This window comes from Corticium candelabrum, chromosome 11, assembly GCF_963422355.1.
Source record: "Corticium candelabrum chromosome 11, ooCorCand1.1, whole genome shotgun sequence".
Lineage (NCBI taxonomy): Eukaryota > Metazoa > Porifera > Homoscleromorpha > Homosclerophorida > Plakinidae > Corticium > Corticium candelabrum.
Window position 1 is genome coordinate 706,723 of NC_085095.1, and position 22,080 is coordinate 728,802.

Below are 22,080 nucleotides of genomic sequence, written 5' to 3' on the forward strand. Positions count from 1 at the left end.
GCAATGCTTGACGGGCACAAATTCTAAACACTTAACAATGGACTCAATAATCTGTCTGTTCAGCTTCGTTCATTTTGGACTGCATTAGACATCGACAAGTCAATACACTGGTCATGGTACCATTGAGTTCAGGTGGTATTAATTAAACAAAGACAACTGTGCGTTTGTAGATCGCTCAGAGCGTCTTTCCAGTTTGTAAGCGATTCCTGAAAGAGCAGTTGTGCATCTAGCACCTAGTGTTAGTGAGCTACTTCCGCATCCGGGAGTATGACTCTTTCCGTTTTGTTCATCCTCACCTCTTGGAGAGATGCCCATCTCTAGATCACTCACGTACAACTCCGTTGCACTGGTAACTGCTCTTGCATTTCTCATTTTCATCACTACGTTCATTCGTCTAGGCCTCTTCGACGTACAAAGTGCACGTCACTGCAGCAGACGCATTCAGCTGGACGGCAGGACATTGGACGACACTTGTCTCCTCTTCAATTCGACACGCAGTTCGCTGTGGGGTGCAAGAGTCCTACAAAGGCTGGAAGACAGACGTGTCGCAAAGGGCTGCAGCTGCTCGCGAGCTCTTCGTCTAGAACTACAAGACGACGTGCTTAGAATAAGGAAGCATGAGCACAACAAGTGGAAAGGAAGAGAAAAATTTATTGGACCACGCCCACCGCTGGCTTTCTGCCCTTCTGACTCTCCACTGCAGTTTCCGTCGACTGGTATAGAAATCGAACCGAAACAGGGTGTTACACTGGTGGGACTGGCTATCAGCGCATCACAAACTTCATACTGGGATGACACAGTCGTCGAGATTGTTTTCAAGTCGATGCGTGGCCTCGGAGTACTGTCACTGCCGCGACAGTCTTTTTACTCTTTTGTGCGAATGAATGTGGTTGTGCGTGGCAACAACACAAACAGAATGACTTTATCAGCACAGAGTCGTCACGCGTTAAACTTGAATGTTGCTTTGAAGGACTTGATGTATCAAAGTACAGTTGCAGTTGTCAATGAACTAGAAACAGTGAGTGTGAGTTTCCTGGGGAACGTGTTTGATATCCACATTCGAATCCGTCGTAAGCGAATGCCATATTTGCGTAAAACGAGCTCGGTGTTTCCTCGAATTGAGGAGCGCGTCACGATTGCCACAAAAACGTTTGAACGATATGACAAAGTGATTCGATTGATCGACAGCGTTTTGAAATACTACCCGAGTTTGACTATTATTGTTGCCGATGATTCGGTCAATTTCCATACTATAAGAAAGAAAAATGTTCTTCATTATAGGATGCCTCCACAGATTGGGTGGTTTGCGGGTAGGAATCTTGTTGTGAGCCAAGTGATGACGGAGTATCTCGTGTGGGTGGACGACGACTTTGTGTTTGACAAGAACACGAAGTTGGAGTTGTTTATGGAAAAATTGGATCGACTGGATTTGAGACTAGATTTAGTAGCAGGCCACGTGGTGTCACCTGGCAAGACGGGAAGTTGTGGATCGTGTTTGCAAGTGGAAATGGACAGAGAAGGCTATTGTGTAACAGTCAATAGATCGTGCAGTCTGGGACCTCTCGATGGATACCCTCAGTGTGTTCTTGTTGATCGTGCATTGAACTTCTTTATGGCGAGAACCAAATCAGTTCACGAGATTGGATTTGATCCACATTTTAACCATATTGGCCATACGTCGTTTTTTATTGATGGATATCATACACTTCGTTCTGCATGTTGCAGTGATGTGTCTATTGGTCATTTCTCGGCTGGCAGTAGCCCTTTCTATCATCAAAATCGTCGAATTTCAGGTCAGGAATTAATCAAGCATCAGAGCTACATACTGTTTAAGTACAATATGAAATGTATAAGTTTTGTTTAGTGACACAAAATGCTTACGTGCGTTTTGCGGTTTGATATTATTAACAAGTCATGTTGACTGCTAAACTGTCTATCAGCTTTGTCACTGAATTGTGTCTGCTAGTGATTTTCCAAAGAAGTTTAATTAATTATTGTATAAATTGTTGATTTTTGTTTGCGTGTTCATGTTGTAGTAGTAGCTCATGGCTGTATCTTGTTTGTACCAGATTCCTGTGTGTGATGCAAATGTTTAGTTTAGTTTGAGTGTATACCCACAGTGGAGGGTACACGTGTATGTATATCTATATCCATATATTACTATTATATTGTTTATATTATTAAGGTTAAGTAGGCATAGGCTCGAGATCTACACACGTTGTAAGCAAAAAGCTCTACTTTTACCAAATGCCTTCTCTAGATGGAAGTGGGGCTGGATCTCTAAGAATCGTCGAACAGTATTGGAACAAGTCTTGTACATCCTAGCTATACATGTGCTGTCTTCTGTTTGGCTTACTGGTATACAGTACACTTTGTAGGATACCTGTTTTGAGTTGATCTAATCAGCTAGGCTACTGTACCATATTCCACTATGAGCTCAGGATCGGCGGAGCAGGGTGGGCCAGGTGGGCCATGGCCTACCCGACTGTTGAAAATGGGACTTCCGCCAATGGGCTTTTGATGAGAACTTTGGGAAATGTTGGTTCAAGTAATTAAATAAATTAGCTATTTTTTACGTTCACCATGACCACAAAACCTGGCCCACCCAATATTGAGTGCTCCTGCTGGCCCTGGAGCTTTTGTGTATTCATTGGTTACTATATTGCAGTCAACTAGACAGACTTTGTTTACAATTCAAAGCCTTTAGGGTGTTAGGGAAATTATTATAAGATTCTTTCTACATAGTATTACATACATTTTCTTGCATGAAGAGGTACAGTGCTCATAGTCATGGTAGAGACAAGAGACAAAATGGAGAATAGGACTAGACTATTACACATCAATACACTGCAGCTTTGTCTGCTCTAAAAATTGTGCCTTCTTGTAAGTACTAAGTAGTATGTTGGAATTCAGTTGTAAACAACATGTACGTCCATACCAGAACTCTAAAAATTGTAACTAAAGTCTTTGACAAAAGTGATGGCACGCGATACTTTCAGTAATAGAAGTCTGTGGTCTTGCATTGCATATAGCTGTGAGGATCTTGTAGCTGGCTTGTCAGCACATCCATGTCTCTAGCACTCTGCGGGTTGTAGTTAGACAGTAGAAGGTAACTCCAGACAGTAGCAACATAGGGTAATAACTAAGTTACGTAGTAATCAAAATTTACAAGGAGACGTTCAGCACTTAGTTCGCATAAAGTTTTTATACAATTCAGCTCTCCTTGCTGCCTTTTTTGTCATGAGTATGTACGGTTGACGACACTCTGTATTGGAACAAGAAGGAATGTCATGGTTACAAACCCTTGTGGTATGCATCAAATGAGCAGCCGGAACAAGTCCAGTCTTGGCGACTAATAATCCAGTGTGAACATCTTCTATTCTGAACGAATACATGAGATCTGGTATTTCCAATAGAGCAGTCATCAAGTCTCGTGACACGAAGTAACCGGCACCGACACAAGTTGGTGGAAACACATTCGGTGTGAAATCCTCATAACTCAAATACCATTTGTTACTTTGGTTTCTTACTGGGATATCTTTAATCCGACACAATCCTCCATACATTACACGAAGAGACGAGTTCGTTCGACATTTATCATAAGCTATAGGAATCGCCTCGTCTAACCATTCGAAAACAAGCTGAATGTTAATGATTGAATCATCGTCTGCCTTTAGCATCACTTCAAAGTCAAAATTTGATTTCACATATTTCCATGCCTCCAGTTTTTTCCAGGTGAGATTGTAGTAGCTCTCAATCACATCAACGTACATAATATCTCTATAATGACATCCCTCTATTGCTGCCAGTTTTTCCATATTTACTGCTCCATCTCCACGAGCTCGACCGACCACAAAAGCATATGCCCACGGATGACTGTCAACAAATTCACTGCTCATTTTGAAACGAGAACGCAACCACGTTGTTCGAGCCTGGTGTCTTGACTCAAAGTTTCCAATGTATGACAGGATAATAATGACAAGCAGTGGCTTGGCCGAATAATGACAAAACAGAGGAGACGCATAAAACGTGTCACTACTTTCACAGACTGGTGGTTGTCCAACGGGAAGTGGCAAAAGAGGGATTTCCATACTAGGACATGAGATGGAGAAACGCCTTGCTGCTTGAGTATGCCGTCTATGTGTACCTTTTTCTATATTTGCTCTGTCTGAGTTGGCAGCAGCCCCAGTAGCAGCCATCTGTGAAACCACTACACAAAAAACTAAAGTAAGGATAGAACGACCTTTCCAACACATTTTGTAAAGTTTTTATCTTTATGCACAATCAGTTTCGCTATAGCTAGTAGCTATGCTAATTGCAGAAGCCTCATCTGTTTAGTTTCAACGTTTTTAATGAATAAAATTAGAATACTTGCATGCACGAGTGTGCATGACGTGTTGTCTTTGTCTAATTAGACTTTCCTAGCTATAGGGGTAGTCTAACAGTCGTGAGAAACGGAAGGTTAGACTTTTTAGGTTACTTACTAAAAATAAAGAAGCACTTTTACTTTGCTATAGTAAAACCCTCTGCATGACATATTAAACATACGGGACATAAGTCGTACATCACGTGACCGTCTCGTTACAGTGTACAGTAGAGTTTCACGCGTTGGTAACAAGAACTAGCAAGATATCCTTTATAAAGCTAACACTAAAAGCCAATGGATGAAATGGGGAGGCCTGTGCCCCCAATATACAACTGGCCTCATTGATTTTACGACCGACCTCACTAACTCTACGACCGACCTCAGAAAGCAAAACGTACTAGCGTAATTTTGACACTGATTACACGCCATACTCTCACACATTCCTTCTGGTATCATAATATTTAGATATGATAGTCACTTGCAAACGTCTGTTGTACTTGTTGTAGCCGTCACGATCGCGTCTGCACAAGTGACTGTACTGGTAAATTGGAGCGTTTCTGGCAAACTCTAGAATCTAATGCGCAAGACTGAATGCACTGACCGTTGCTCCGGGTGACGAACTGCGTCCTCGCACGACGCAAGTTTAGTAGACACCACACTGTCACAAGCATCATGACCACTGTAGAGAAGGTGAGAAGACACATACCGTGCTTTAGACAATAAACACGGTTGTGTCTCTTGAACATATCATTAGTACATCCCTAGCGAGTAGCAGTCTACGGAACTGTCTCTCGCGTTATGTTCCAAATGAAGACCCGGATAAGCCCTATCCTTCTCTAATGCCAAGTCCCGTATAACAGGACCTGGCAACACTCTCAGTAGAGCCTTCCTTCACCAGTTGCTGTCGTTGGTAGTGAAAGGAAGTCTAGAGGCGTCGATTTGACAATGTAGGGCGTGTGTCAGACTGCTTGACTTCGTGGAAAGACGGCGAAAGTTGGGGTGATTTGTCGCTGTGGCGACCGTAGCGCCTTCCTTTGTCAATTTTGTCCACGGAAAGGCCCCGGCCAGCAACCAAATGTTGATCACCCTACGGTAGCATATACCTTTGTCGACTGTTTGAAGGAGTTCGAGCTCGACTCTTCTCTTCTAGTGCACAGAATAGGATGAGGAACATGGCGCTTAGCGACCGGAAGTTTGTGGTTTTCAAGTCGTCGTTATTGCCCGGTGATTCATCGTTTTCAAGGTATTCACATTTTTTTGAATTTGGTAGGCATTATAGCATGCCGTCGTGGCGTTGTAAGGTGCTTGGTGGTGATTTCAGGTACTTGTGGGATAATTTATTGAGGCTTGTCAACGCGTTACAGTGTGGGAGCCCAACTTTTGAGCCTCCCCTGCATTTTGTCCAAGGGTCAGAAGACTAGTTAGGGCTCTCTTAGTGCTGTTCAGATGTAAATCTTTTGTTTACCGCTAGTCTTTTAGAATCCTCGTCCTCTGGTAGTGTATAGAGTACTTAGCAATATCTGCATTTCGCCTTGCATGCCAATTGTTGTAGGCGGGGCATACACAAGTTAGTGCTAAGCTTTACCAGCTGCATTCTGTGCCATTGTTGCACGTGGGAACGCTGGCAATTGCGAGTCGTGTGTACTCCGAGTCGTCTTCAGTGGCTGCTTGGTCTGTTTGGCTTTTTAGTGAAAATGATGTAATATCTGTTGTCTGGGATACTGCTCATGGAGCCAAGACTGCTAGCATGGTTGAGATGAACTACCACTGTAGCTGTCGCACTGGTTGTGTTGGAAGTAGGGGAGGCTGCAAGAGCTGTTTTCAAAACTGCCAACCTTGCACCGTCCGTTGTAGATGCAGAGGCAACTGTCAGAATCCCCACAACAGAAATGGTGTGTGTACTCGCTGTAGGGCTAGAGTACATGATAGAATTAGTGTACTGGTGTGGGCTAATGAGACACTTATTACACGTCCAAGTTATTCAAACCAGGACCCACAGTTGCTGGATGTTGTTGATGCTGATGACAAGTTGAGTAGTGAGACTGGCACAGACTGTGAGGATGAGGAGGTGAAAATTGAGGGAGATTTCACTGGGCAGCCAAATAGATTACCCGAGGTGTTCCCATCCTACAGTTATTTAGCACACAGTGTGAGTGATCTTTATCATGAAGGAAGCTCCACTGAAGAAGACTAGATATTGATGGTGAGAAACTGTCATCCTGTCTGTGTACAAAAATTTACATTACTTAGGGGGGTCAGTCAAGGTTAGGTAACTTGTAGGTACGTAATGTAAGATATTGTGTGTAATCAACTAAAATTAATCAAACATAATTATGCCTTGGTGCTCATGTGCAGTGGAGGTGCACAGTAGTCTGCTGGAGGGGGTGCACGATGGATTTAACAACAAAATGACTCACACGTGTAAGAAGTGATGTTTTCTTGGATTTTGATTCATGAATTCAAAAGATAAAGCTTTATTTTTTAGTTATGGGTGATTTCTCATTGCACATGTGCAGTAAACGTATACCGTAATCTGCCCCATGTGTTTGCCCTACTGAACTTTGAATGCCCAGTTGATCTCGCACCGAGGCATCAGCACCCCTGGTGCTATTACTATTAGCACAGGTAATAGGTCTTGTGGACTGTTTAAAGACTAGACAGATTTGGGTGGGTCAATGAAGTCCCGGATGTTGCATGGCAACACATCAGGTGTGTGACCTGCTCCTGTTTTTGCTATGAAGGTCTCATTTGTTACTGTATTTATTCAAAGGTTGTGTGTGTTGACCTGACCATCTCTTGTGTTTATATACTGTTTGACGTTGACACTGCTGGTAAGTACTTTGATCAAATGTCAATAACACTGTTGCTTAGAAATGTTCTGTGGCAGGCAGCAGATCCTTCCTGAATTGGCTCATGGTCACAGCACACAATTGAAGCTGCACAAAGGGCAATCACTGTGAAGATTCCTAGGTCGACAGCAGAATCAGTAGGACATGCTTTACTCTGCGTAGATCACTACGGGAGACTACCTGCTGGGGTGTGCACAGTGCCTCCAAAGAATAGAAACTTGTCCATAACTTTCTTACGCAGGGCTGTGGAAGAAAATAGAAAATACTGGACTGTCGGCAAGGCACTGCCACTGTTAACATACAATTAGAATTGTTGCCGTCTTCTACAATTGAGAATATACAGACCTGTTGTCTTGTCTGCTGACTACAAGATTATGTAGTGGTTCTCCCTAGCTCCTAAGGTTATTCTTGCAGCTGTTTTTGGCCTCTTATGGGTCTGCACATTACTCCTTATGGCTCTAAGGTACAATTTGCTTCTTAGTGAGACTCTAGTTAAACAAATACGTGCACGACCACAAGATAGGTACCTTCCTCTGTTGCTGCTAAGTGTTCATATCTCCTGGCCACTACTTAACAGTAAAGGACAGCTCTCCCAAAGAGAGATACTGTCCTTGGCATGCCTATAAATTGAACTACTCTTGAACACTTCTGAGTATCCATTGTTCTGTTGAATGCACTTTGTGCTTTCTCCTCTTTGTCACTGGATATGGTTCAAACCCAAGAGCAAGAGGGACAGCTATAGTGCTGAATCATTAGAGGTTAGTCTTGTAGTTCTTAAATAGCACCATTTCTTTCCAATCCTACTGAGCTACTATTACACACAAAAAGTGTAGCTAAAATTTTGTACTTCTGTAGTTAATCCTGTCAATAACATATCACCCACTGTATGTAAGGTCTCCTTAAGTTCTAAATATAAAACAGCAGTCAAATCATCTGTAAATCGTGTCTTTCTAGCGATTTCAGTGGCATCCGGAATTACCCCGCCCCCTCTAAACAATAGGCCGCCGCTATCTGCTTTCTGTCTCCACAACTTTCGTTGCTCAAGAACTGTCCGCATCCACAATGGTAGAGCAGTAGAAGAAGAACACACTGGTATAAGTTTCTAGTCAGCACGCGCCGCAGTTACCGAGTAATGTACGGGGAAGTACAAGTCATCCGAAATTACCCCGGATTACCCTAGTATCATGATTTACTTCTTCCAGAGCTCCCTTCTTCCAATCTTGATGTCTTTTTGTCCTGGTTAAACCAGGTTTGTTGTTGTGGACAGCGTGAGCTACGTCTGAGACACCCTACAGGTTCTTCCCGTTAGCGGTGTAATTCGGCCAACATCCCGCCCCCTGAATGGGACCTCGTTGTCGAATCTTGCTGGAGCAACCATTTGACGCACATGGTCGTGTTCATGACGGTTCGGGACTTGGAGAAACAACGCGTCGTGTGTTCGGGCGGCCGTGCCAAATATACGGGAACTTTTGGAAGATAAAGAATGGCATGTTCCGTAGACTGTAGGCTCGTCCGAGAAAAACTTACGTCCGCTAACGTAGGTTGGGCAACTACGTAGTCGCGCACGTGAGGTGTAATAATCTGGGTAATAATCTGGGTTTTCATGGTGACCATCCGGGTTCGCTGTTTTGCATGACTCTTCACAGTGGCAACGATATACTGAAAGCGATGTACCAGACTGTGACCCTGGTGAGTTACTAAAAACTAATTTGTAATACCTATACCTACTGTGTAAAACAAAATTTCAACTCCTCAAGTTGCAAGTTTCTTGTGTATGAATTACAAATGTAAATGTTCTAAACGTGCTGTGTAAGAAATTAGTGTCACGTATATATGTCTACTAGGGAAGCCCTTTTTCAAAATGCTAGGTCTGCTGATGTCTCTACTAAACAGTGGCTTGTGCTAGCTAGACATTTTGTCGCTGTAATGAATTAACCTAAAAGTGCCCGTTTACGATTCACCGCGCACGCGCAGACACACCCACGCAAAATAAAAGCGTGTCTTTATGCACACATTTATCCATTTACCAGTTTGAGATAGCATGCTGTTGAACGACAAAGCGATTTCTCGTTCTTTTCCTTGTTGCACGTGACCCAAAAATGGGTGGAGCACATAGCGCGCACTAGCGCGATGACATCCGGACAGATATCTACCATATGAAGTTGTAGACTAGCCTAGCAGTGTACCAACGCATTCATCTGACTTGCAGTTGTTGAATTTCTGTAGAAGAAACACTGCTACAGGCGCATCGTCTGTTGCTACGGATACACTCAATTCTAGCAAGCTGTTGTAGCTACCATGTAGAGATAGATGCACGATCTGCGTTGCCGGCGTCGTCCGGCACCTCCATGGCTTATTTCACGCTCCGAGTTTAGATGCCATCACGTGATGCTATGTGTCCACCCAATTCCAGGTCACGTGCAACTAGAGTGACGGCCCTGTTATCGGACACCATCAATCATCGGACAGCCGTGCAAGAAGTAAACGAAGTAAGACTGAGCTTTGTTAGAGCCCACAGTAAGAAGGATTAGTAAAGACTGTGATTCCAGACGCGGACGTCCAAAGGCTTGAAACGGTTATGCTAGGACGGTAATCATGATCCTTCTCTGCGACCCCGTTCATCGGACACCACCATCATTCACCGGACACGACCTCCCCCATGAAAACGCAAAGGCAATTCTGCAACTTCGCACCTGAGATAGGTTTATAGGTGACTAGCTAACACAACAACACTATCACTGTCTCCGTTTGCTACTCTCCGTTTGCTGTACTCTCCAGGAGAGATAGCGCACGCTCATTGAGTCGAGGTAACGCCCCTTTAGTCGGACAGTCTTTTTCTTTGCAGCAGCAGTCTGCAGGTCATAATGTCATGAGACAGAGAGGGAGGAGGGAGGGAGGGAGGGAGGGAGGGAGGGAGGGAGGGAGGGAGGGAGGGAGGGAGGGAGGGAGGGAGGGAGGGAGGGAGGGAGGGAGGGAGGGAGGGAGGGAGGGAGGGAGGGAGGGAGGGAGGGAGGGAGGGAGGGAGGGAGGGAGGGAGGGAGGGAGGGAGGGAGGGAGGGAGGGAGGGAGGGAGGGAGGGAGGGAGGGAGGGAGGGAGGGAGGGAGGGAGGGAGGGAGGGAGGGAGGGAGGGAGGGAGGGAGGGAGGGAGGGAGGGAGGGAGGGAGGGAGGGAGGGAGTTGGAAGGAAATATCGTACGGCCCCCAATTCGTTTGACCTTTATGTGACTCAGCAACGGCTAGTAGCGGAAACTGCTGAATTTTCTCTGCTGACAAGCTCACTCTGTTGGCATCTACTAGCCCTCCGGTACTGTCTAGTCTTCCCAGCGTAAGAATTTGAACTCCTGAGTGTCTTGCAGCACAACTGCACAGGCTTGATGCACTGGATGTAGCAGATGATTCACGTCATCCATGTTCGAGCTTTGCGGTGAGCACATTCTCCCAACTCGCACAGGAACAGCCCGTGCTTTCCTTTCAAGGCCCCTAAATTGTTACTTGGCTCTGAATAGGACGTGTGCAGGTGTTTCTATCTCAGTTTAATATCTACCATTGCCTGACCTTGCACCGTCACGAAGTGCAGCACGTCATCGTTGGTACAACCAGCTGTACCGAATGCAGGAACTTTGTTTATTATCAGAGCAGCTAGAACCTTCACCCCTGCTTCTCCTAGATACAGTTGAATTAGATAACGTCAAGTCCTTGTCAACGCGCGCTGCGCCTTTCTTTGCAAAGGGTAAAAGAGCGTTTTAGCACTTCAATCCTGCCCTCTCATCGGTTTCGGTTGTCGTCTTCTTTGTTGAACGGCTAGTTCGTTCAAGCGACATCTTTTACACGTCCTATAGTGGGGGCGTGGTTGTAGGAGAAATGACTCAGAATTGCCATCAAGCACTCTAGGCAAGTGTTCTGCGTTCTTCGGCGTTTCAGATAGCTGAATTTAATCAACTGCAGTTATTTGAAACCTCGAGCTGTTGCTGAGAAGGTAGGAAGGCAAGAAAATGGGTGTCCGACGATTGGGGCCGTTACCACGGGCGTTTGACCGACTGTAACTCATACAGATCTTGGCTGACATGCAGGGTAACAACACAATTTGTAGGTAAAGAGTTGTTGATTAGCAATATATAAGTAACCAGGCTGAAGGATGCGTGTATGCAATTTAGACGCTACTGTCCGGTGAACGATGCGTTTGTCCGATGAACGGGGTATGCAAGGCTCCACACTGTTTTCAATCTCACTCTAAGCAGAGAAGAGGTGCAATGCTCTCTTGTGGTGTGCTCGATTACAACTTGGATACCTACATTTATGATGTGGTAGGGACTGCGTTCAAAAACGAATAACTGAGAACTCGCGTTCAGAATATGATGGTGTCCGAGGAACGGGGCCGCGCTCTAGAGAACGATCGAGAAAGCGCTTTGTCGTTCAACAGCAAGCTATCTCAAGATGGTAAATGGTAAATGTATGGATAAAGAACCTAACACACTGGTTGGTAGCTTTTCCCGAAATGTCAATTACGAGGAGTGGAAACTGCCGCGGCGGACAAGAACGCGATTCGCCTTTCTCTTTATACTAGGAATAAAGACTGTATGTCATAGAACGTGGTGCACCCTAAGATGGTTCCTTGTTCTGCTTCGTTATGACACAACTTGAAATCGTGGCACGTTTTCAAGTTTGTGTGGGTGTGCCTACGCGTGCGCGGTGAATCGTGAGCGGGCACCTTTAATTAGAGGTGTGGCTTGAGACAGAATTGGAAGAAAGCCTATGATTTTACGAGAGGTAAGATCATACACGTACCATCTGTGACAGATAGCTATCTAATTAGTACAGTACGTGTACCCTGGGATGGCCTATCACCATGCAGTGACACAGTACCCTGGGTGTACACACAAATTACCATGTCATTTCAATGCTTAATAATTATTAAAAAGTTTGGCCAGTATTCAAAATTTTCACTGCTGAAGAAGCACGACGACAGATCTCGAGAAATGTTATGTATCGCATGTATGTGTGATTACATACAGCCTCTCTAGAACCAAGCAAATTAGTCTCGCGTAGCCAGACTCCTTTCCGCCGCGGCCTCCCCGGCGAAATGGGGTCTGGTGTACGGCCTTTGATGTCGCTGTGTGCCGCGTAGCCAGAAATCGGCTATCTAAAGACCGAATTTAGTTTCTTAAACGCTTCACTAAAGACGAGACTGGTATGCACGCAATGCAATCCTATCTCAATAGCTTCTCTTGTTTCGTAGAGAACAACTCGAAGACTACAGCTAGAGTCGTTGCTGTTTGTGAAATCTGCATGTCTACAGCAGCGATTAAACGCGGCCGCGGGGACGTCGACGTCGACAGGCTTCGATTTCATGCAGCCATGATCGACGTCGTGCGATCTAGCGTTGTGCGCTCGTGTCACAACAGAGACTGAATGCGAATGTACTGGATGGATGCGAACGTACTCGGTGCTGTTTGCTGTTTTTTTGACGTCTAAAGCGACCGCATACAGTCCGGAGTGAGCGATATCTGGAAGGGTTTGGAGCTGCATGACGTCATCGAAACAAGATGAGTCGTCTTTCTGTGTTTGGGTAATCATTTCATGTGTTTTGTGCATTGTTTGGTGAACACATACAGTACCAACCAGGAAGAGACCAAATCGTTTAATCGCTGCTGTAGACATGCAGATTTCACAAACAGCAACGACTCTAGCTGTAGTCTTCGAGTTGTTCTCTACGAAACAAGAGAAGCTATTGAGATAGGATTGCATTGCGTGCATACCAGTCTCGTCTTTAGTGAAGCGTTTAAGAAACTAAATTCGGTCTTTAGATAGCCGATTTCTGGCTACGCGGCACACAGTGACATCAAAGGCCGTACACCAGACCCCATTTCGCCGGGGAGGCCGCGGCGGAAAGGGGTCTGGCTACGCGAGACTACAAGCAAATGTGCAAGTTGGCATGATGTAGAGCTATGATCTGATGAGCGACTTGACTATGGTATGAGGAAATCAAGATGGCAATTAATTTTTTCTATAATCTGTTGTTAGCTAAGTAGTAATGAAATTAAGCCACGTCAGAAATAGCTAAAATGTTAAGAAAAAATATAGATGCAGTCGACATTGTAGTACATGTATATCAGAAGACGAATTCTTCTTGATGGAAGATAGTAAAGTTGTCTGCAAGGAAGACCATGAAAAAGGCTAAAGATCCTGATGCCGAATTTACTGTGAAACGTCCTAGAATGAGCATATCTACCAAACAAACAGATGCGTTGAAAGTCGCCTAGGCTAAGAATACTAGACCAACTCGAACAGTCAGAGAACCTTGCTAGAGTAACAGGACTTCCTGCAAGAGTTGTAAAAGTCTAGTTTCAAAACAAGAGAGCAAAGGAAAGGAGATCTCAGAAAGAAAAATTTGAATTCTAGTCAAGGAAGCTCAAGGATAATATAAAGAGAGAAGGAAAAAGCAAGACAAAATCACGAGCAGTATCCAAACCACCAAGAACCATTGAGACACAATCTTTCAAGCAGACATTCAGCACTTAGTTTGCATAAAGTACTTAAACAATTCAGCTCTTCTTGCTTCACTCTCAGACGTGATTATAAAGGGTTGACGACACCGTATTTTTGTGCAAGACTTGGAATCAAGGTTACAAACTCTGTTAGTACCCATCACATCAGCAGCTGGAACAAGACCAGTCTTAGCCACTAATATTCCGGTGTGAACATCTTCTAATCTGAATGAATACATCAAGTCTGGTACCTTGAGTATAGCTTTTATCAAGTCTTTTGATACAAAGTAACCAACACCAAAACAAAATGGTGGAAAAGATTTTGGTGCATAATGTTCAACAGACAAATACCATTTACTACCTTTGGATCTTATTGGAGAACCTCTAAGTGGACACAATCCTCCATACATCACATGAAGAGAAAAGTTCGATTGCTTGCTTCTAATGTACACTTTAGGAATCACCTCATCTAACCACTCAAAAACAAGCTGAATATTGATGAATGAATCATCGTCTCCCTTCAGCATCACTTCAAACTCCGATTGTGATTTGATCAAGTACTTCCATGCCTCAAGTTTCTTCCAAGTAAGATTGTAATAGTTCTCTACCACATCAACTTGCAAAATGTCTTTATAATGGCATTGCTCTATTGCTGCCATTTTTTCTAAGTTTTCTGCATCCTTTCCATGAGCTTTACCAACCACAAACACATATGCCCAAGGATGACTTTTAACAAATTCAGAATTCATCTTGAAACGAGATCGTAACCACATTGTTCGACCTTGATGTCTTGCCTCAAAGTTTCCAATGTATGACAGAACAAGAATGAGGACAATCGTTTTGCTTGAAGAATGACAGAAAAGAGGAGACGCGTAAAATGTGTCACTGTTTTCACAAGCCTTCGGTTGTCCAGATGTAAGTGGCAAAAGAGGATTTTCTATGTCTGGGCATGGAGCAGAGATATGGCCAGTTGTGGGAACTACTGAAATAGTCCGCCTGTGTGTAGCTTGTGCAATGGTTGGTTGCATCGTCTCATTCTTTTCAGTTACATTGAGTGAGTTGGAATCAATACTGGTAGTAGGCAATACACTTATGTGTGGAGCCAGTTCACTTATGTGTGAATATGCCACTGCACAAAATACAAAGAGACAAGTACAACAGAGTCATAGACGAAACAGAAAAAGAATGATCATCCCAACTCACGTCAGAAAGAATTGCACACATGTTTATAAATGCGAAAACTTTGATTACATAATGACCACTAGTCCCACAAACCAGGCAGTACTGTAGTATTTATTACAAAGTAGTTAATATATATTTGGACACTGTATTAGAGCTCGCTAAACATCTTTAGAAGTTGCTTAGTCTAAACAGATTTAAATTTCTTTGCATATGTCTTCACTAGCGTTAGACTGTACCTCTAAACCTAAACAGCTTTCACTAAACCTGATTCAGAGATAGTGTAGCTAAACAAGTGGAGACATGCCCCAACTCGAACCGTCTGCCAAAGCATTCGAATTCCAATGGGTAGACTCGCAACTGCCAACTTCTGTACTTTCTAAACCAAATTCAGTGTATGCATCATGGCTATACAACCTCTTTTTGTAAAGTTGCTTGGCAGTATAATCCCAACTGGTTTTTACCAGTCTAACTTGCAAGATTGCCTGTGAAACGAGTACCTGTGCCCAAGATCCCACACACGTGGGAAAATTCTTGAGAGCTGAAAATACAGATTTCATAATGTCAAATTTCTAACGATAAATTTTTAGATACAGTAACTAAGATGGAACAAAACCCAAGAAAGCCATGCGCTTCGTTTCCCTACATCTGGTGTTGACCATGCAGCCTCACAAATTGACACACATCATCCTCTTTCTCGGCATAGTCTTTTGCATGTTTTCTAGTTTCTGGAAACCTCTAGAAAGCGTTGGTACAGTACGCATGAAGAGTCCATCAGCTGAGGATCAGGCTACATTGATTAAGAAGAATCTAATTAGAGTACTAACATAACTCTTGCTACCTACAAACGCTCACAAGGTATCCACAGTGCTACTAGAAAGTTGCTTGTACTTGACTGTATGTATCTACATGCATGCCCGTTTATAACTATGTGACTGAATAAGACACGTGTAACTCACAAATGTCTAATGAGAAAACACTTCCTCTATGAACGAGGACGTACCCGTAGTTGAAAGTCTGGATTTTCTGTGATTCACGTGCGTATGCCAGACGACCACTAGCACCACGAACAAGGAAGGGATAACTACAAGGAACACAAACGGGCGCTGCAAACGAGACATGCTACTCCACTTAGTGTCGATGGCCAGCATGGAAGTGTGCTAGCCAACGCAGCGCCTTCTTGTCTGTTATTCTAATTGCAGTTGACATATGTATTGTGTTAGTTGAGGCGTTTCTCAGGCGCGAACGAATTGTATGACAAGACCTAGTGACCGTAACGCAACGCAACGCAACACAATAACGCTATGCTAACCCACAAATCATAGCTATCTTTCGCCGGAAGGATGTAGGCGGAGATGGTCTGGCTACGCGAGACTACATTCACTCATGCCGTTATTTTCAACGCAAACGCAACGCAACGACTTCAACATTGTCAACTTTCTCGTCCTTAAAGCAAGCGAGAAACCAATTAGATTACATTGGGGGGGGGAGAGGGGGATAGGGTTTGCTTTGGGTTTGCGTTGGATTTACATTGCAGTCTATTGTGAGAAATTAATAGTAATGACAATTGTTTTGATTAAAATATGCAGCTTGTACAAGTTCCTACAATACTTTTGTCCAAGCTCGTAGCAACAAAATATTATATACATGAAGTTAACAAAATCTACAAGCATATATTCAGCACTTAGCTTGCATAAAGTTCCTAAACAGTGCAGCCCTTCTTGCTGCATTTGAAGTCATAAGTATATAGGGCTGACTACACAGTATCTTGGTACAAGACTGGTAATCAGCATTACAGACTCTGTTAGTACCCATCACATCAGCAGCTGGAACAAGACCAGTCTTAGCCACTAACAATCCAGTGTGAACATCTTCTAATCTGAATGAATACATCAAGTCTGAAACTTTGAGTAGAGCTTTTATCAAGTCCCTTGACACAAAGTAACCGGCACCAAAACAAAATGGCGGAAAAGATTTTGGTGCATAATGTTCAACAGACAAATGCCATTTACTACCTTTGGATCTTATTGGAGAACCTCTCAGTGGACACAGTCCTCCATACATCACATGAAGAGAAGAGTTTGATTTCTTGGTTCTATTGTACACTCTAGGAATCACCTCATCTAACCACTCAAAAACAAGCTGAATATTGATGAATGAATCATCGTCTCCCTTCAACATCACTTCAAAATCCAATTGTGATTTGATCAAGTACTTCCATGCCTCAAGTTTCTTCCAAGTAAGATTGTAATAGTTCTCTACCACATCAACTTGCAAAATGTCTTTGTAATGGCATTGCTCTATTGCTGCCATTTTTTCTAAGTTTTCTGCATCCTTTCCATGAGCTTTACCGACCACAAACACATACGCCCAAGGATGACTTTTAACAAATTCAGAATTCATCTTGAAACGAGATCGTAACCACACTGTCCGAGCCTGATGTCTTGTCTCAAAGTTTCCAATGTATGACACAATGACAACGAGGACAATCGGTTTGTTTGAAGAATGACAGAAAAGAGGAGACGCGTAAAATGTGTCACTGCTTTCACAAGCCTTCGGTTGTCCAGACAGAAGTGGCAGAAGAGGCTTTTTTATGTCTGGGCATGGAGCAGAGATATTGCGAAGTGTGGGAGCTGCTGGAATATGCCGCCTCTGTGTAGCTTGTGCAATGATTGGTTGTATCGTCCCTTTCATTTCTACTTTTACTTTGTGTGAGTTGGAACCAATACTTGTAGCAGCTGATACACTTTGTGAAGCCACTGCACAAAAGAAAGAGACAAATACAACAGAATCATAGTACAGATTAACAGGCGTGTACTTATGGGGGTTTGGGGGGTTACGAATGAACTGACCCAATTCAGTCGGAGGTCCACTTGTACAGTATCAATCAGTCAAAGGCGGATCAAGAGGTGCTTATGCCAGAGGCACATACTTGTAGTTTAAATATTTTCAATACATAATATAATATAAATTGTAATTTTAGAAACTCTGGTTCGCTTCAGCTGTCTTGTTGTATTAAACAACAAATTATAACGCAAGTGGCATGCAACCACCTAGATTTTGTCCTATTCATAACTGTAAACGCTGGAATCTTCAAAGTCGTCTTGCAATGGAATATCTGGCAGCAGCAATTTCCCAAGTTTTTGGTTGACAATGTAATCTCTACTGCCAGGGCACGTGCCCAGTGCCCATGCCCCAGTGCCCATCCTGGATCCACGTCTGCTGAAACTGCATGCAATATTTGCACAAGCTGTATAAAGAAGCTGTAGCTGCTGAAGTGCTGGCATGCATAGGTCCCACATTCGAGATGCGGATTTAGACTCCAAGACTCCTTGGCGCGTAATTTGCAGTATATATCACTACAGACTTGGACAAAATTATAGGGACACCTGGCATTTTTGTGTCTAGTCTAACTTTGGCACTGAATTTTTCTTTACCAAAACCAAATGTTTTTCGAATTTCTTTTTTCATGGATTGCGCCATTGTTAGTATGTAACATAGCTTGTGTTCAAGACTGCAGCTTTACTTACTACCTACTGCGCATCTAGTTTGCTTTGAAGAAGGAAGACGGCCATTCCTACTTTTCTTGTCTTTGTACACGTTCATCGCTCTTGGATGCTCATTCTTGGCATACAATCTAAGAATGCTCTGTAGTAGAGAGTGAAAACAATTTTGTGGGTCCTCTTATCGACATTATGAAAAAAAGGCGAATCATCTGTTTTTGCGCATTGATTTCGCGCATGTCATCACAATTTCAATTGTTTTGCCATTTTAATCAATAAACAAACTTCAACGTATTCAAAAATCATGCGACACTAATTAATTACAAAAAACTCCTGCTAAGACAAAAACTAAAAAAGTTATAGCAACAAAAGAACATCGACATGCCACTTCCGGTCCACGTTTTACGAAGCAAAATCTCAAACTGCTACCGCAAAAATGTCAGCTGCACTAAAACCGCTGCCCTTGAGACCGCCAAACTTAGGCGATAAGTTAGCCTGAACGTTCAGCTGCACGCAGTTGCAGAGTCTTGTTCCGTGCAATATTTCACGAGTTGCAGCGATGCCTCGAGGCAAACAGTCGAGTCCAAAAACGCGAGGGAAAACTGAAGCCCTTCACTCAGTTGGCCATTCTGTGCGTCAGATCGCAGCTTTTGTCCGCCGCTCCAGGAATTCGGTTCATCAATGCCTGCAACGGCTTTCCCATGGCAGCAGCGATTATGAAAAACGATCTGGACGTGGGAAGGCAACGACAATCCGGGAAGATCATCGACTGAAGAGAATGGCACTGCAGAACCGCAGAGCACCATCACGACTGCTCTCGTATCAGCTGGCTGATGAAACCGGCAAGCAGGTGTCAAGTAGAACAGTCCGTCGTCGTCTCAGTGAGACAGGAGTGAAAGCTCGGAGGCCTAGAAAAAACCGACTGCTAACAGAAAACCATCGGCGTTTGCGACTGGGATGGGCAACCACTCACACACAATGGACTTTGGATGACTGGAAATCTGTTCTTTTTACAGATGAGTCAAAAGTCAGCATAGGAAACGATGGTGCTCTGTACGTTTGGCGTCGCAAAGGTGAGGAATTTCTCCCTGAATGTTGTGACCGTACGGTCCAGCACGCGGCTAGTGTGATGGTGTGGGGATCGATGTGTTGGCATGGTGTGGGGTCTCTGGTGAAACTGGAAGGTCGTTTGGACAGCACGGCGTACCAACAGGTTCTGGAAGAGCACATGCTTACAGACGCAGCGGCACTGATAGAAGACGACTTTGTCTTCCAGCAGGACAACGCGCCAATCCACACGTCTCGGTCAACAAGACAATGGCTACGCCTGCATGACGTCACACTGTGGGACTGGCCTCCAAAATCGCCTGATGTGAATCCAATCGAGAACTTGTGGCATGAACTCAAAACTGCTGCCAACCGTCGCGAACCGAGAACTGCAGCTGAGCTCTGGAATGCTCTACAAGAGGCGTGGCAGCAGATTCCAGCCGCGCGTGTCCGGAACTTGGCAGAAAGTGTTCCGTGATGTTCGAACGCAATCAGGAGGGCGAGAGGCGGGAACACTCGGTACTGAGGAACTGGCGAAGGGCTTCAATTTTCCTTCGCGTTATCAAAACCGGCTTTTCTAGAAGCCACTAAACAAAATCAGAGAGAGTCTAACCTACGACGCTTACGCAGCCATGACGTCATACACTTTTAGGTCTCGTTTTCCGCAATGCGAAACGTAAAGAAAGCAATTTAGGGTCTACAGCATTCTCAAGAAACTTAACAATCAACGCGGTAACTATTAAGTTCTTAACAATATTGATAGTTGGTACATTGTGACCTAATTATTGTGTTACTACATACCCACAGCGGGGTGTCCCTATAATTTTGTCCAAGTCTGTACATGTCTAGTATGCATATTTACAATTGTCTTCCAATAGACCTGGTAACTAATAAATAAATTCATTAGAATAGAGCATGTAGAACTGACTGCATGAGAGGTCCACTAGAGCACTAAAAGAACCAACCCATAGAATGCCCCAGGTACGCCCCTGATTAACTTAAAATAACCATCCCAACACATAGTTTGAGAGAACCCCACAAGCAGACATGTTTATACCTAGAGAAATTTTGATCACATAAATCACCACTAGACTTACAAACTGGGCAGTACACGTACAGTATTAAACTTTTGTTACAAAGCAATTTAGACTGCAAAACATTCATAAATCATCAACTAAACTCTGTTCCACTTCTAGGGAAGATCTGCTAGTGTTGATATCAAGACTACATTATTCTACACAAATATGCCAGTGGTATCATCATCAACACACTAACAGACCACTGAAAGCATGTCGAGGAATGCTTTCTCCAAAACTTCTAGTTGTTTCCTCCCTTCTATCCTCATTTTTGTTTCCATATTCTCACATTCCCATAATCCTTTCTCACTTTAGCCATCTGCTAAAACATTGGAATTTCAACTCTCAAACTTTCTCATGTACATAGACTCTACCAAATTCAATACAGTTTCTTAACAGTTTCTAGAGTCTGATTCTGACTGGGTTTACGAGTCCAACTTGCAAAATGTGCCTATCGAATTCGTTTGTGTGCCCAAAATCAGATCCATGTGCGAGAGAAAGTCCCGCCAGTGCTAAAATTCATGTTAAATTATTTCTGAATGATAAATTGTTAGACGCAGAGGCCTTCAACACATAACATAGGAGGAAAGCGACAAAGACATGCAAGTCATCTTCGAGTAAACATCTTGTAAAATATTAGCACCTATTTTTGAAGAACTCCGGAAGTGTTGCAATGCCTCTCAACAGAAAGAGTCCAGAAACAGTTCAACCAGTATCGGCGCTTCTCACGTTAATAGGTAACAAACTAGAGGAGTAGAAAGGTAGCCGTACGCTTCTCTGCTTTTCCACTCAACCGACGACGTTCGTTAGACTTAGCGACAGGAAGTTATCAGTTGTGTACTGGTTTCACAGTCATGTGTGGCTGCTAGTCCGCCCCTTTTGCGTAGGACTTAGAAACCCACGACGTTCGGCAAGAAAATATTTCTGCCAGTTTTTACACTCTGACACGTGTACGATCGAGCGCAGACTTACCATTACTAGGATTTTCAGTCTTCCAGTGTTGGCTGTAGTCCATGTGCATACGCCACGTTGCCACAAGTGCGACGAACAATGAAGGTACTACTACAAGGAACAGAAAGAGCTGTTTCAAAGAGGGACAGCGACTCCATCTTTGGGCCTCCATGACAGAGGTGTGGCTGGTATGATTAACCAATGACACGTAGGCAGGGCTCAGTGTGACATGCCTGTCACGTGTTGACATCTCTTAGCTCATTTACAGAATGTGATGTTATCATGTATGTTTCAGAGCTAGAATTAGTGGGAAATTAAAGCTGAGGCCATTATCCTGAGAAACGTATACATGGAGTAACAGCTTTAGTGATCATCACTTTTCTACCTTCATACCAATAAATCCCGGTCTAAAATATTATTGCATCACGGGTAAAAGGAATGATATGCATCCGGAAGTTATGCCCCAGAACTGATTTAGAGCAGTTACCGGTAGGTAGTCAATCATGTGATGTCATCACTAGAGATTGCTGTGAAAACAATAATCAAAACATGAATTTACAATTCCAAGGGAGATCATGTTTCTAACCAAAAATATTTACTGCAGGTAGCTGGAATGTTGTTACA

General features: G+C 43.6%; 4 protein-coding genes and 2 long non-coding RNA genes across 10 annotated transcripts; 3 read left to right on the forward strand and 3 right to left on the reverse strand.

The window, feature by feature from the left end:
- The first annotated feature begins 307 nt into the window (after positions 1-307).
- On the forward strand, positions 308-2,063 carry LOC134186469 (beta-1,4 N-acetylgalactosaminyltransferase 1-like). The gene has a single exon (XM_062654445.1). It carries the CDS (start codon positions 308-310, stop codon positions 1,862-1,864), a length of 1,557 nt encoding a protein of 518 aa, XP_062510429.1. The 3' UTR covers positions 1,865-2,063.
- Positions 2,064-2,806: 743 nt separating this feature from the next.
- On the reverse strand, positions 2,807-5,141 carry LOC134186783 (beta-1,3-galactosyltransferase 5-like). The gene is made up of 2 exons (XM_062654835.1): positions 4,968-5,141; positions 2,807-4,210 (listed from the first exon to the last, which is right to left on the reverse strand). Exons 1-2 carry the CDS (start codon positions 5,110-5,112, stop codon positions 3,180-3,182), a joined length of 1,176 nt encoding a protein of 391 aa, XP_062510819.1. The 5' UTR covers positions 5,113-5,141; the 3' UTR covers positions 2,807-3,179.
- An 84-nt stretch (positions 5,142-5,225) lies between these two features.
- LOC134186781 (uncharacterized) lies at positions 5,226-7,571 on the forward strand. 2 transcript variants are annotated; one of them, XR_009971000.1, is made up of 5 exons: positions 5,226-5,458; positions 5,517-6,787; positions 6,852-7,075; positions 7,137-7,197; positions 7,254-7,571. It is a non-coding gene; the product is annotated as an uncharacterized LOC134186781 (long non-coding RNA). The 2 variants fall into 2 exon arrangements; XR_009970999.1 differs by having other exon boundaries at positions 5,517-7,075.
- A 3,507-nt stretch (positions 7,572-11,078) lies between these two features.
- On the forward strand, positions 11,079-12,133 carry LOC134187399 (uncharacterized). Its single transcript, XR_009971096.1, has 3 exons — positions 11,079-11,305; positions 11,370-11,460; positions 11,524-12,133. It is a non-coding gene; the product is annotated as an uncharacterized LOC134187399 (long non-coding RNA).
- Positions 12,134-13,211: 1,078 nt separating this feature from the next.
- Positions 13,212-16,062, reverse strand: LOC134186904 (beta-1,3-galactosyltransferase 2-like). 3 transcript variants are annotated; one of them, XR_009971022.1, is made up of 3 exons: positions 15,839-16,017; positions 15,735-15,784; positions 15,181-15,669 (listed from the first exon to the last, which is right to left on the reverse strand). XR_009971022.1 is itself a non-coding variant. In XM_062654989.1 (2 exons), exons 1-2 carry the CDS (start codon positions 16,028-16,030, stop codon positions 13,724-13,726), a joined length of 1,254 nt encoding a protein of 417 aa, XP_062510973.1. In that variant the 5' UTR covers positions 16,031-16,062; the 3' UTR covers positions 13,212-13,723. The 3 variants fall into 3 exon arrangements, 1 of the variants encoding a protein (XP_062510973.1); XR_009971023.1 differs by having other exon boundaries at positions 15,883-16,008; XM_062654989.1 differs by lacking the exons at positions 15,181-15,669; positions 15,735-15,784 and adding an exon at positions 13,212-14,829 and having other exon boundaries at positions 15,883-16,062.
- A 368-nt stretch (positions 16,063-16,430) lies between these two features.
- LOC134186905 (beta-1,3-galactosyltransferase 1-like) lies at positions 16,431-21,629 on the reverse strand. 2 transcript variants are annotated; one of them, XM_062654991.1, is made up of 2 exons: positions 21,478-21,629; positions 16,431-17,638 (listed from the first exon to the last, which is right to left on the reverse strand). In XM_062654991.1, exons 1-2 carry the CDS (start codon positions 21,626-21,628, stop codon positions 16,557-16,559), a joined length of 1,233 nt encoding a protein of 410 aa, XP_062510975.1. In that variant the 5' UTR covers position 21,629; the 3' UTR covers positions 16,431-16,556. The 2 variants fall into 2 exon arrangements, with proteins under 2 accessions (XP_062510975.1, XP_062510976.1); XM_062654992.1 differs by lacking the exon at positions 21,478-21,629 and adding an exon at positions 21,149-21,420.
- Positions 21,630-22,080: the final 451 nt, after the last annotated feature.

Coding starts and splice junctions, on each gene's coding strand:
- LOC134186783 (XM_062654835.1), bottom strand. CDS start 5,112: ATGTTCAAGAGACACAACCGTGTTTATTGTCTAAAGCACGGTATGTGT. Junction 4,211..4,967: donor GTTCGTCACCCGGAGCAACG/GTCAGTGCATTC, acceptor TTTTTTGTGTAG/TGGTTTCACAGATGGCTGCT.
- LOC134186469 (XM_062654445.1), top strand. CDS start 308: ATGCCCATCTCTAGATCACTCACGTACAACTCCGTTGCACTGGTAACT.
- LOC134186905 (XM_062654991.1), bottom strand. CDS start 21,628: ATGGAGGCCCAAAGATGGAGTCGCTGTCCCTCTTTGAAACAGCTCTTT. Junction 17,639..21,477: donor GACTGAAAATCCTAGTAATG/GTAAGTCTGCGC, acceptor TCTTTTGTGCAG/TGGCTTCACAAAGTGTATCA.
- LOC134186904 (XM_062654989.1), bottom strand. CDS start 16,030: ATGCTGGCCATCGACACTAAGTGGAGTAGCATGTCTCGTTTGCAGCGC. Junction 14,830..15,882: donor ATCCAGACTTTCAACTACGG/GTACGTCCTCGT, acceptor TATTTTGTGCAG/TGGCATATTCACACATAAGT.